This window comes from Argiope bruennichi, chromosome 10 (assembly GCF_947563725.1).
Source record: "Argiope bruennichi chromosome 10, qqArgBrue1.1, whole genome shotgun sequence".
NCBI lineage: Eukaryota > Metazoa > Arthropoda > Arachnida > Araneae > Araneidae > Argiope > Argiope bruennichi.
The window spans coordinates 113,321,376-113,336,548 of record NC_079160.1 but is presented as its reverse complement, the minus strand read 5'-3'; the positions used below and the strand labels follow the sequence as shown (position 1 = coordinate 113,336,548).

Below are 15,173 nucleotides of genomic sequence, written 5' to 3'. Positions count from 1 at the left end.
TTATCCACAGTAATTAATTTCAAAAAAAGATGAAGTGTTTCTTCAAAAGTATGCATTTAAAAGATATTAATTGGCTGTAAAAAGCTTCTAGTAAATAGATATTCTAGTTATTGTTCTTTATGTAACAAAAAACTGAATTTAAGCAATATGAGGCAGAAAGCTATCAAGGTACCATTGGGCATAGAAGGAAGGAAAAAAATGTTTCCAAATTAACTAATTTTTTTTTTTTTTTTTTTTTTTTTTTTTTTTTTTTTTTTTACAAATCAGAATACTGTTAATTGAAATAAAAGTGTTGTACCAGAATCTGGAAACGGAAATACAAGAAAAACGCATTCTATTATCTAGTTCTGCAATTGTTCCTACTTTAGTAATAAAAAAAATTCCTTTTAAAAGAAACCGTTTATAAATTAAAAATTTTATACTGCCTGCATTCATTCATTTCCCATACACGATCATTAAAGTCAGCTGAGAAAGATACAAAATTGTTTTTGCAAATGTTTATCAATGCAAAAGTTATACAGTTAGGAAGGCATAAATTAGCACATTTCCCAATATTTAGGATAGCTTCTTTCTTTAAAGAAAATTTATGAAAGAATTGTTTTTGTGTGAGAGCACTTGTGATTGGATTTGATAAATCTCTGAATAAAACTTCTAAAAAACAAATGGATATGAATATCAGATTTTAGTGCCTGGGTTCAAACAAAGTTCAATAAAATATCAGAATTCTACATTTCTGGGTTGAAGCTACTCTGAAGATTTACTTGTAGCATTTAAGAAGTAGAAGCTTTAAACTTGGGGGGGAAAAATTTTTCTAAGTATTAATGAACAGCACAAATGCTAATTTAAAATTCTTTAAAGAATTGACAGCTTGCATTAAAGAAAGTACCAAAGATCCAGATGGGATCAATTTGGGCTCTAAGATCGTTTCTGTTAATCTGGCTTTCAAAATGTACCATTTGGAAAATCTTTTGATTCCATGAAAACTCTATATACTATGTATTTAAAAGCCCTCCAAATAGAAATCTCTATACTTTATACACTAATACAGAAATATTTCTAAAAAAAGTTGTGCCATTAAATTGGATATTCATACGTAGCTAAACAGTGTTTGAACATCCTTACATATAAAAGTTTCTTATTATTTGTGGGGGAGGGGGAACTATTCCTATCAGGCAGAGCTATATCATTATTAAAGAATATATCAGTAATCTCCTTTTATTAGCAAAATCAACATGTTTTTCCATTCCACTGCAAATGAATTTGAAAGTTCCTTAACTGAATAACCAACCGACATGCCTCTCGTCCCATTTCTTTTCGAGGATGTAGCAAAGTTTTCTTCCACACACACAGAAATGATGTAGGAATTTATGTCATATTAAGATAGCCAACACATCGGACGGACAGCTTTGCATGTTTTTCAAAAATGATCAAAAAGTTCCAATTGAACATTAGTGAAACATTATTAGATCAATGACTGATAAAACTGCTGCTCACCTTATATAGGCACAAATGGACGACTCCAATTTTTAAAGGTAAGGTAAAAAAAATCAGTTTAAAGAAGTATGTGCCAAACTAAAAAATGTCTCAAACTAAAGATGCATGAAAGAACAAAAAGATTTGATATATTTTGGTTTGACTTGCTCTTAGCTCATTCAAGTTTGAGTTTGCGTTTGAAAGCTATAAAAGCCATCTTCGGCTAGTCAATTCACCCAAAACTTTACAATGATACGACATCACTATTAAAAATAACGATACTTTCTCAAGGAAATAGTAATGTTGAGAAAGGAATTTTGCTGAATAAAGATTGTTTATAGGAGAATATGAATGAACAAATACTCATTGCAAGAATCGTTTATGACAGCATTTAAGCAAATGGTGGAATAAGCAATTTCGAAGTACAAAAACAGCTGATTTTAAGTGCGAGAAATTCACAAATATGAAAAGAGAAGCAGAGCATCAGCTTAAAGAATTAAAAGCTAAAAAATTTAAAATTCTTAAATCAGCCCAGAAAGAGTTTCAAAAAATAAAGGAAGAAATTGCAAGTCTCAAACTTTTGCAGGGGGGGGGGGGACTTTTTTAATTAAATAATAGTTAAACGGGTTTTTGTTTATATTGTATTCAATGATTCCGTGTAGGGAGGAAGCTAGGAAACGAATATATTTCAGAGACATACATCAGGGAAAATTTTGTTCTCAATTTCTGTAGCCAACCCGATATACACTAGCTACTTTCAACATAAAGATAAGAAGCCTGTTATTTATTTCTTCAAAGCAGTATTAAATTCATTTCCAGTGGATAATTCATTCTATACATAAAAAAATTCTTTAAATCACATAAATGATTATTTTGTTCTTAAAAACCAATACAAATGCATTAAAGACATATTCTTTATTTCATAATTCAGTTAAAATAATATTTAAAATTACACCATAATAACTCAAAACTACATTAGATAAGATAATAAATAGATTTGGCAATGATTATTTCAAAATGTATCTTACCACTTTGGTAATGTGGAGTTTCAGTTGTCGAATAGGGAACTTGAGTCTGGTAATAAGTTTGAGCTTTCTCATATGTTGTCTATAAAACAATCAAAAGTATGCTTTATTCACAATATAAGAAAAATATAAGCAAAAAAAAAAAACTATTATAAAATAACACAAAGGCATATTAAAATACTTTCAACATAAGCTTTAAAATGAGTCGAAGACAAAAGAAGTTGGAAAAAACATAAAAATCTTATTCTAAACCTAATCTGAGCTCTTAAATTAGATAGAATTAAATTTTAAAATAATCCTCAAGGATTGAAATTTAATAACTTTGAAAAATTATATTTTTCTATTTTTTTAATTTGACAAAAAGAATCCCTTGTAAATGTGTGTTACAGTTCAAATAAATTTACTCCATTCTCTAGCACTTCTCTTTATACAATCACTCATTAAAATTCAAAATATTGAAGCAGTTGAGAATTTTAATAAATTCCTCCCATGAATGGTACGTAAAATTTACATACCAAGTTTAAAAGTTGCAGTATAGAAAGAGTTTGGAAAATCAAGTCAAAAGAATGAAAATTTTGTAAAATTATCAAGTTTGAAAAATATATAATTAAAAATAATCAATTTTTAATATGAAATTGTCAACAATTCTTTTAAAATTCACCATATTTGTAGATTTTACTCTTTCTGTTTCTTTTCCTCTATTTTTCTCCTCAAGTAACTTTATTAAAGGTAATAAAGGAACACTGTGAATCATTCACTCATTTCTGATTTAAAAAAGTACAACCTACAGCAGTATTTCTTTTACATTTTTGACATTTAGTAAAAGTAAAGTTTTAAATGCATTCAAGATTTTGTTAAATTGTATACCTGTTATTTTTAGATCCAAGTCTCAATTTCACAAACCTTTTCTTTCACCCCAAAGGAGTGCTGTGACTTCTTTTATATTCTGCATTAGCATATAGACTTCATTTTAGAAGTTCAAGATCATGCATGTAATTTGATATATGTAGGCTTTAATATATTCAAAGTAATTTTCAGCTATCGTTTGGATTCATCTTCGCATTTTATACCACAGGCAAGTGAACAACTAATACTTAACACCAACTATCAATGTTCTCTGTACATGTATTTAGATTAATTAGAACTAATATAAAAAAAAGCTGCCAATACAGAGCTTTGCATTAAACCCAATTTATTTGTGTGAGTGTGTTTTTAAATGTTCAATAAATCATTGAAGTTTATCAATAAAATTGTTTGACAGTTTTTTCCTCCCTCTTCCCTCCAAGACTTTTATATTTAATTAATTAATAAGATAGATGTATAAATATTAAAAATAATGAGACAATTATTATAAACAAAAAAAAAAGTAAATATTCATATACATGGCTGAAAATTTCTTGTCAATCATTCCACTTCTGGCTTCATTTTCAGCTTTTAACATTTACATTAAGATCATTAGTTTTCTTTATGGATATTATATGAATAAAAACAGTTTCGGAAACTTAAAAGGTAAGAGCTTTCAAATTAAAAAAATAAATTTTGGCTAAACATCAGTTTCTAATACAAAAGGATATTTTGTTATTTCCAAATGTTAAACATTTATATCCAAAATAGAATGAGACCCATTAAATATAATGATTCATATAATACAAATATATGCTTTTTTTTTTTTAATTTTATGTTACGAAATATATTTACATAGAGAAATACATATTGTGTTCTTCGAAGATGACATTAGTAATTTCTCACACATATAATCTTATCTAGAAAGCTGAGAGAATTCTCTGCCCCTAAATAAAAACACAAGATATGCCTTGAAAAGCAATGCTAAGTGATAAAAAGAAAATTTTTCCCATTCAAAAAGACTTAACAGAAAATAAATATAAGCATTAAGATTTCACATAAAACTGTTTAATACATAATTTATAAAAATTAGGGGAAAAAACCTGTTTATGCATTAGTATTTTTACCTGTTGCCTAGATGCATATGGATAATTTGTAGTTGTGTGTGTAGGTTGTTGGTAACTTTCATATGCAGACTGACTGGAGCGCTGAGCAGTAGCAGCTGCTGCATAGGGTTGAGCTGAGTGCTGCACAGTGTAGCCAGCAGTTGCCTGGTTAGCAGCAGAATAATTCGCTGTGGAAGGTGTAGCACTCCTGTAATGTTTAAGTTTCAGTTTAAGGTAAAATCCAGAATCAAAAAGGGATCATGATAGTTAAAAAACTAGTTCAAATATACAACTGAAAATTCAGAAATAAAAGAATACAAAATTTCTTGCTCCAAGTACAATAAGCAAATAAGAAAGAAGAACTGTTCTCATGGGCAGTATGCAATCAATATCACAATTTATATTATATTAAATATTAATTGAATTTAATTCTTGCAACACACAATTTAAATTAAAATAACTTAATAAAAAATTATTATAAACTAAATTCCTTATTTCACTTTTTCATGCATCTTTCCTTTAAAAAAATTAAAATTCATGAAAAGTATTGATGTTTATTTGATTAACCTAAATTATTCTTAGCCAGTGCATTTTACCCAAACACATATATTTCTAGTTATCAGGTTTTATTATGCGAGACGGGTAATTGAATGAATACAATTTGTCTTTAAAGGATGTTGATAACAAGTTTAAGAACTGTTAAACATTCATCATAATTTAAAAGTTTCCCTCCATTAAAATATTTTTATTACATTTATATATACACATAACATACATATATACACAGGTAAATTTCATTATTGTATCTATAAAATTTCAGGTACTTTTCTGTTAGCCGGGCACAAATGTCGCCAATTGTGAAACACATGGCCATAAGAAATTTGGCGGAATTCTACATTATTCGGAGATTTTCCGCTTGCACCCAGCTAATGGAAAAGTACCATATTTCCATATAGTAAAATGAAAATTTATCAATTTTGACTATCTTTGCATACTCAGCCTGGTTTTTGAAGGATAATTTCATTGTATATTTCAAGGATAGTAAATTTATCATATAATCTCACTAAAAGGATAGAATCTGAAAATACTAATACATTAATCAAAATTAATTAACTTTACAAAATGAGCATTTCTGACACCCAAAATAAAGTTACATTCTAAGAGCAATATTTCTATACACAAGCAGCTGCATTATGATCACATATACCCTAATCAACGGCATTTCAAAATATTCCTTGTTACTGAAACATGTCATTTTTCAGGCAAACTTAATATCATGTACAAAACTGCAAGTACAGGATTATAATTCTTCATTTGGTAAGCACTTTTCTTTTCTCTTTTTAATAAAGTTGAAACAGCAACTACCAACCAAACAAAGTGTTCACTAGTATATGTGATCAGAACATTTAAGTAATTCATAACTGAATGGTACTAATAGATAACTATTGACAAGAACTGTATAAAATAAATCTAATTCTTAAATAAAGTTTTTCCATCTATATTTGTGAATATAACTTCTCTAAATCTATAAATAAAAGTCTCTACAAATTTCGTAAAAACCTATTTATCAATATAAATGCCTAGTATAAACAAAATATGTTTAACATAGTATTCTGTATGAATAATGCCCGTTTATTGCATAATTAAAAACATTTTTATGCAGATTTAAGTTAATCTTCCAAAGAAAAACAAGAGAACACTTAGATGATCATTAAAGAAAGTCGTCAAATTTTTCTCAATTTAAAATCATGGAAGAAGTACATATTTTGATAACTTTATGACAGGTCTAACACAAGGAATTATAAATAAGCCCAAACATTTTCAAGAAAAAATCAATCGATATTCTGTTGATTGCAAATCATTTAAATCAGATTTTTTTTTTTCTATCACTATGGCAAAGATTCGAAAAACAAATTGTGCTCAACTATTCAATAGATTGGAATTAATAACTTTTTAAAATATTTTGTTATAAACTATTTCTATTTTTGATAAAATCAGATTAAATATTCATGCTAATTTTGAACTTCCATTCTGTTTTCTTAAACAATCCATACTAAGATAAAATTGATAATAAAAATAAAAGTTAACCTGTTGGCAATCAAAAGAAAGGACTTAACCTACAAACTTTAATTTTAAAATTGTTGTTGAAAATTAAGTCCATATTCAAAACTTTTAATTAACAACTTGCAATGGTATTATAGCAAGAAAAGATTTTAGATTTTTATACTATTTTAAAACACGATATATCTTTCCAATAGTATACGTTTAACCGTATAATATTTATTATTTTCATATTTTCTTAATTATTATAAACAGAGTCAAGGTCACTAACTATATTATATTCCATCCCGATAAAAAAGAATAAACAGCTAATATAGCAATGGTCAGGTAGTTTGGGGAGGGAAAATTTTGTAGCCCCTTTTTATTATTATTTCTCATATTTTAATATATTTTAAGAACATTTGCATGCAAAACATTCAATTCACACTTTGAAAAGAAAATAATTTTACTAATATTAAACTAATGCTTAAATTTATTGATAGAATTTAGGAAATTTTTAATTCTAATTCAAATAAATATATTTATATAAATTCAATTAGAATGGAACCAATAATATAATCAGGAACGTTAAAAAAACATTTGAATATCTTTTTGTCTAAATAAATGTTTTCTGATCATACAAAATTATCTCTTAAATATTAATATTGATTCAAATATCAAAGAATGATGGAATCTCAAATTGTTTTAATAATATGACAGGAATTTTAATTTACTTACAATCTTTGAAATCCTTCAAAGGGCTTCAAATTGTATAGTATTCAAACAAGTAAACAAACAAAAAAAAAATCAATTTTAAGTATATAGTTTAATTTTATTATGGCATAGTATTAAAATGAGATATAAATGGAGCAATAATTTTTCATTCTAATTATATTTAGCCACCAGTTAAGTCAAATATATATCATATATACCTATATCCACTAAAATATATGCATGAACTTAGTCGATTAAAAGATAATTTCTTATAAAAAACCAGAACACCAAAAAGAATACTGTTTGAAATAAGAAAATAAACATTGAAAACAATTTGGAACAAAAATAGATGAAATTTAAAATAAACAATGACAAGATAGTTAATTTCGTATTGCACATTTTTGAATTTCATATTTCTCATCACTGAGTAAACAATCAAAATAATGTTAGTAAAATTAAAAGCTGATAAACAGGCAGATTATCAATTTAGGTAATATTTTAATTTACATCTTGATTTTAAGCCATAAAAGGAAACAAAATATACTACTGCTAAAAGGTATGCATTACTTCTAAAATTGGTTATAGTTTAAAAATTTTATTACCTTTAAAAATTAAAATGAATGTAAATATATTTGAAGTAAGTTGGTGTAAAAATAGAGATTTCATGTGATAAATTCTTCAGTTTTAACTGTAAAACATTACAAACAATCCTTTTAACTCTTATCTCATTCTGCTGGGAAGAACTTGTAACATTTTAATAAAACAATTAATCCTTCAAGAGGTATGAAACTGTATTCAAACATATAAATAATTTCAATTTTTAATAAATAAATTAATTATAAGGAACACACTAAACTATGTTTTTACTGTTACTAGCTAACACAAACAACTACTGAAAACTAGCAACATAATCCAGCTTATCAGTCAGACTATAACAAATAAAAAGTTCCAAGTCTTTACATGATTAAAAAAAAAAAAAAAAAAAAAAAAAAGCTTAATACAGGAACAAATTATTATTAATAACAACACAGCTGCATACTGACATTGAGGAAATAATAATACTAATGGGAAGAATAACTTGAAAACTTAAAATCTTACAAATATTCATTAAAAAAAAAATAAAGGAACGGTGCAATTGATATAAAAAAGTAAAATTCTTTTGAACATCATTAGAAAATAATAAGCGTAAAATTAATAATAAGCAAAAAATAAATATAAAAGCATTTAAAATGACTACACTGGATTCGTGTAGTTTACTGGCGCAAAAGCCATATTTGGCTATACTGTGTTTAAATAACTAGAAGTAATAGAATTAATGTTTTTTTTAATTATTATTATTAAAGCAAACTATTTCATAATGTTACATTTTGCCACTTTAAATTGTTTCATTTTAAATGAACTTCACAGCACAAAATACTATATTTCACACAAATTTTAGATTACTTTCTTGCATTTTCAGGCTTCTAATTGTCATTATACTCTAATATTGTACTATTACATTAATATCTTAATAAATGACATGTAACAGATTAATAGAAACTGATATTAAGTTAACTGGAAAAACAATTTTAAAATACTGTTTGTCAATAGAAATATTTCACCTAAAAGAAATAAAATTGTCTAAAGACAAATTATTATAGCAGAATTTAACCAGCAAAGTCATTAGAAAAATAACTAGCTTTCTCACATCTGCTTTTCAAAAAAGTTTGAAGATCAAATCAAATGCATGACAATTACTTATTTCATAATAAACAATCTTGTAACACATATCACTCATTTCTTTAATACAATATATTTAACAAATAAAACACGAGTTAAATGTTAAAAATATTTTCTTGTAACAAAACTTTACAAAAATTAAAGATTTAAGTAAGAATATAATTTTTCATTTGGATAAGCCTACATTTTAAGGCTCCAAGAATTAAAACTAAATTCGATCATATATTTAACAGAATCATTCAAGTTTTGTTTTTATGCAAAGCACAAAGAATTTAACAAATTCTAAAGATATGCATGTATTTTAAAACTTTTGCATGCCAATAAAAATATATACATTTTGGCAAATATTAAAATAACTAGAGACCCATTAATTTCTATAGCAGATCTTAACCACTTAAATTTCTCAAGACTGCTCTTGTTAATTTGGAGCCATACTCAGATCATGAAGATAATAAATTCAGAATTTCAACAATTACAATTCTATGGTATTTTACATTAGAATTAAAAATTAGCTTTTAAAATATTAGTGAAAATTAAAAAGCATTCACACTATTTAAATTTTAAAAAGAATTAAAATTCTTAGAATCCCAAAATAAATAATTATTCTATGCTATTAAAATATGACAAAGTAATAAGGATTGAATCCTCTTGTAATAAGAATATTTATACTTAAAAAATAGCTAATTTCATTTTCTTATTTAACTGTTGATTTCATAATTACTTTGGGTGTCGCAAGAAAATTTTGCATTGTTCAAAAATATGCAGTAGAATATAGAAACCAACACTATATCAATCATTTAATGTAAAAATGACGGCTTCTTTTATCAATATAAAAATAGTGGCCATAATCTTATTAAGTATTTCAAAGCTTTTGTTTCCTCAACAGAAACTTTTACATTGTCATCAATGTAAAAATATCTATAGGGCATTTTTCTATAGCAGAACTTAACCAGCAATGTTACCATAAAAGCAATAAGCTTTCTCATGTCTGCTTTTATTAATATCATAAAAATTAATTTTCTAGAACCTATCCTTGTTGATCTAATATAATTTAATAAGCCATATAAATATTTTACTTAAAATATTAGTGAAAATTAAAAAGCATTCACACTATTTAAATTTTAAAAAGAACTAAAATATGACAAAGTAATAAGGAATGAATCCTCTTGTAATAAGAAGCTTTTGTTTCCCCAACAGAAACTTTTACATTACCATCAATGTAAAAATATCTATAGGGCATTTTTCTATAGCAGAACTTAACCAGCAATGTTACCATAAAAGCAATAAGCTTTCTCATGTCTGCTTTTATTAATATCATAAAAATTAATTTTCTAGAACCTATCCTTGTTGATCTAATATAATTTAATAAGCCATATAAATATTTTACTTAAAATATTAATGAAAATTAAAAAGCATTCACACTGTTTAAATTTTAAAAAGAACTAAAATTCTAAGCATCCCAAAATAAATAATTTTTCTATACTATTAAAATATGACAAAGTAATAAGGATTGAATCCTCTTGTAATAAGAATATTTATACTTAAAAAATAGCTAATTTCATTTTTTTTTTTTTTTTTTTTGTATTTAACTGTTGATTTCATAATTATTTTGGGTGTCACCAGAAAATTTTGTATTGTTCAAAAATATGCAGTAGAATATAGAACCCACCACTATATCAATCATTTAATGTAAAAATGACGGCTTCTTTTATCAATATAAAAATAGTTGCCATAATCTTATTAGGTATTTCAAAGCTTTTGTTTCCCCAACAGAAACTTTTACATTGCCATCAATGTAAAAATATCTATAGGGCATTTTTCTATAGCAGAACTTAACCAGCAATGTTACCATAAAAGCAGCAAGCTTTCTCATGTCTGCTTTTATTAATACCTTATAAAAAGTAATTTTCTAGAACTTATCCCTGTTGGTCTAATATAACTTAAGCCATGTAAATATTTTACTTAAAACCTTCTAATTATTTAGGTTGATAGTATCATTATCAGAAATTGGTTTTATAACAAAAATGAAAGAAAAAAAAAGGTTCCATAATATCAAACAGTCAATGTTAATAGATTCTCAATATTCCAGAAAATATTTTATACAGTAAAACAAAAGAAAAATTTAAGGACTGAAATGAATTCATATAATTTTATTACCAAGTCCAATTTTTCAAAAATAATTTTAGTTCATAATATAAGCTTACATGCAATAATATAACCAATTAAAGATACAGACAACCAGAATCTAAAATTTTTTAATGCTACTGATCGAGTTTTTTATAGCAAGAAAATTTCCATATGAATAATTTCAACAATATTAGCATTAATGTTTATAAATTAATAAAACCCTTAAATAAAAATAACTCATTTATCATACTGAAGAAAAACCCAACTACTTGTTAAAAGATCCTTGCAATATTTACAAGAAACCTAATATTTTCCCACACAAACACCCTCTACATTACTTATGCAACTTTTTTACAAATATATTATGCAGCAACATTTATCACGGAAATATAAAACTTACTTTGCTATCATAAGTACAATTAAATTTAAGTTGACTTTTCACCCATCTAATTTAACTTAATATAATTTTACAAGAGCCTAATCATTTTTCAGATTTTTTAATATCTGGCATATCTAGGCCATAATCATACAATTTATCAAATAAACAACCTAAGATATATAACAATCAATATATTACATCTTAACCAAGAAACAATTCTTAAAAGAGCTACCAAAATTAAACCACAAGAAAGAAAAAAATCCTATTTACTACAAGTACAGTAATTCTTAATGTAATTGATCATAAAAAAATGATTAATTCAATTATTGGAAATAGATATACATTTCTTCTATCATATTATTCCCAATATTCAAATTTATTTTTGCAATAAATATATATAAGTCTGATTTTGACCCTATTTCAAAAATCTGAAAACTATTCCAAGTATGTCAAAGCAAATAATTCAGGATATAATACAAACGCACATACATGCAAACATTTATGTTCAAAAACATAATTTGCAAAGTAAAAAGTAAGCATTAAAAAAAATTAAAGAATAATTTAAGTTGCAGTACACCATTTCATACAGTTACTTATCATTTCTGTTTCTTAATATTTTAAAAAACTTACAACTTGGCACAAATGTCTGCCATGTACCCCATTTTCCTGTATAGCCTAAAAATGTATATCAACAAGTGAAGAAATGAGGTTGTCAAGTAATGCATTGGTAATTGTAAAGAACTGAAATCACCCATCTATTCAATTAACCATCACTGAAAAAATATCCATAAGGTTTAAAAATATGCAATTCCAATACAATTTTCAAATACACATTCAGGCCAGCCTTTATTCACTGAATATATCTTCAAAAAATACAATTATATCATCAATATTCAAGAATATTTTATATTCCCTCAGATAAAATATCCACATAATTAACCTTAGAATGCAAATCTCTAATGTAGAACTTAGTTGGATTCTTCTTATAACTTGATTCACAAGAGAGGAGTAGTTCTGCTAGCAATCTTTTGACTGTTTATTATTAATATAATTTTTTTAATTATACACTTACCTTACAACTATAAAATTATTTTATGAATGATTACTGATTTTGAAATCAAAATATTAATCTTATTGCTTTTTAAATAAAGTTAATTAGATTAATAACGAAAATATTTTTCTTAAACAAATCTCAAAAAGATTTACTTTCTTCTTAGCTTGTTAATGAATGAATTTTTGAAAAAGCTCAAGTCTTTTGAAAATGGCTGCCTATATTTCAGAATTTCTTTTTCTAAATAAAAGTAAAAACCATGTCTATGTATGTTTCAGATCTCCTAAATAAACTGTGAGATATTGATTGTTTTGATTTTAACCAAGCAATACCAGCTTTATCAACTACTTTGATTATAAAATTTTCATTTTAATGAGATTCTTAGAAATTTTTTGCAATTTCTTGTGTAATTTTACAATACTTTCATATATTTTAATATATCAGTGATTTCTGAGAAATAGAAGGAAGGAAAGTCTGTTTTTTAAAAGGAATTAATGACGAAAAATAACCCTAGTTGCAAATGGTTTCTTCCATTTCACACTTTTCTCAGATAATTGTATCAATTCTTGCTCACAGAGCTACTTATTTTCTGAATTCTAATATGATCCTTCATTACAAAGATTGTCCCTGCAGAATGGAGCATATTATTACATTTAGAAATCTAAGGTGGCAAAGTAAAAAGGTGGTAAAAGGTAGTAAGGTGACAAAAAGTAAACATTATAACTTGAATTGTTATACTTCTCAAAGTTAAACATTTAAATATATAATATATATATATTTAATTCCATAGATTGGTTAATCTTAAGCAGTGCTTCATTCCATTGCTTACTTTAACAGTTACAACATTTTAAATTAATGACTTAGCATCCTTGGAATATGGAATATGAAGCACAATAAAGTAAATTTAAACCTAGTATTTTAGAGATAATAAGTAGATTTCATAAATGTTGGAAATTGTGAATTTGAGAAAGCAAAGTATCTGGAAATCAGGATAAAATCGAATCACTAACTCATGTGCATAAATTCATCAACAAACAATTTTTTAAAAATAAATATTTAATTTAACAATTATTTAAAGTCATAAAAGCTTCTGCAAGTAAAAAAAATTACTTTGACAGAAAAAAAATTTGTAAGAAAACTTTTCGAAATATAGAATGTACAGGAAACAGTTAAAACCAAATAATTGGTAATTACATATAAATACTAACTAATAATCACATTAATTTTAAAATTTTTTTTATCAAATACATATCATAGCAAGCACAGAAAATTGTTCACACAAAGACGCATTCAATTAATGAAAATAAATGTAATGTAATAAAAAAGCAAGTAAATAGAAAATATTAAGAAGGAAGACTTGATTTTAAAATAAAAACTGGACAATAAGATAAAAATGACATTAGATTTGCCTTGCATATCGATTTCTTCTTTCAACTCAAATGTAACCGGTAAAAACATTATAAAATGTAAATCATTTTCAACTATATTTTAAAAGAAAAAAAAAAAAACTTCACACGAAATTCGATTCTAACAAACAATGTTTTTCTAAATTACTTCATTTAACAAACTACAGCAAAAGATATTTATTTAATCGAATTCTAAACCTTTAGCCGCCATCTTTTTCACCGGCATATCAACTCTTGAACACACCATTATTAAAACATAAAACAAAAGAATCTATAAGCGGGAAACATTAGTAATATTTGTTAAAAGTTTAAATAGACTTACCCATATTGTGTTCCTCCTGTAGTAAATCCAAAATAATTATTTGCAGCCATATTAAATTCTTAATACGCCGCAATTAATAACAGAAGAAAATTTCGGCGAAGACCTTGAAGAACGACGTCACATCATTTCGTTGCCACTCAAAAATTCAATCTCTTATTACTGTTAGGATAAAAAAAAATTTCTTCAAAGCTGTCATACTAGAACTGAGCAGCGTAATGTCATGTCAAAGCCTTTAGAAGTTCTAAACAGAATCTACTTAGAGTTGAAAGGAAGTTACAGAACACATTATAGTGATGATATAGATATAATAGAATATATAACTGTTCACAGGAATGGATATTTTTATCACTGTTTTTGTAGTAACTGAACTTCTATATTCTTCATCTCTATCAAAGGAATTTTATAATGTTTTCTCAAATATTGAAATTATTGATTTTCGGATTCATTTGGTATAAATATATAATGATAAATATTTGCTTATAAGTCTGTCTTCTATACATATCGACTAATCTACTAAATTTAACATTGTTCCTCATGAAATCGTGTAAAACTTGATACTAAAGGCAGAGTTAAAAACTTCGGACCCTTTTTAGGGAATGTGCTTTCTAAATGAGTGCAGTCATATTTCCGATGATTTCTTAAGTTGGAGTTTTGAATTGCTTACCCCTAAATTTAATATATTTTTAATTCTGCTAAATTCAGAACATAAGAATGGATTAAAAAAAATGTCTCTATGAAATATTTTTTTTCTTCTGTGTTACTTTGAAGTAAATTTGTGAAAAGTCTCAATCGGATAACAAAGTAAATACGTCTTTATCCTGCAAGGTATGCACATTACATTTGCATAAAATGTCGATTTCTTTAAAATCCTTGGGCATATCCTATTCTCATTGGTATATTTTAGAGATAAGCATCTATCAGATTGCAACTGAAGATATGTCAGGGAATCCAAAATTACATTAAAACGC

General features: G+C 25.8%; 1 protein-coding gene across 3 annotated transcripts in view; it reads right to left on the bottom strand.

The window, feature by feature from the left end:
- Positions 1-14,334, bottom strand: part of LOC129988225 (zinc finger RNA-binding protein-like) — a 38,593-nt gene extending 24,259 nt beyond the window's left edge. For all 3 annotated transcript variants that reach the window (XM_056096394.1, XM_056096395.1, XM_056096396.1), the window contains exons 1-3: positions 14,206-14,334; positions 4,469-4,655; positions 2,502-2,580 (exon numbers count right to left, since the gene is read on the bottom strand). In XM_056096394.1, coding sequence (XP_055952369.1) covers positions 2,502-2,580; positions 4,469-4,655; positions 14,206-14,255 — 316 coding nt within the window. In that variant the 5' untranslated portion in view covers positions 14,256-14,334. The remainder of the gene's footprint in view (positions 1-2,501; positions 2,581-4,468; positions 4,656-14,205) is intronic.
- Between the last annotated feature and the right edge of the window lie 839 nt (positions 14,335-15,173).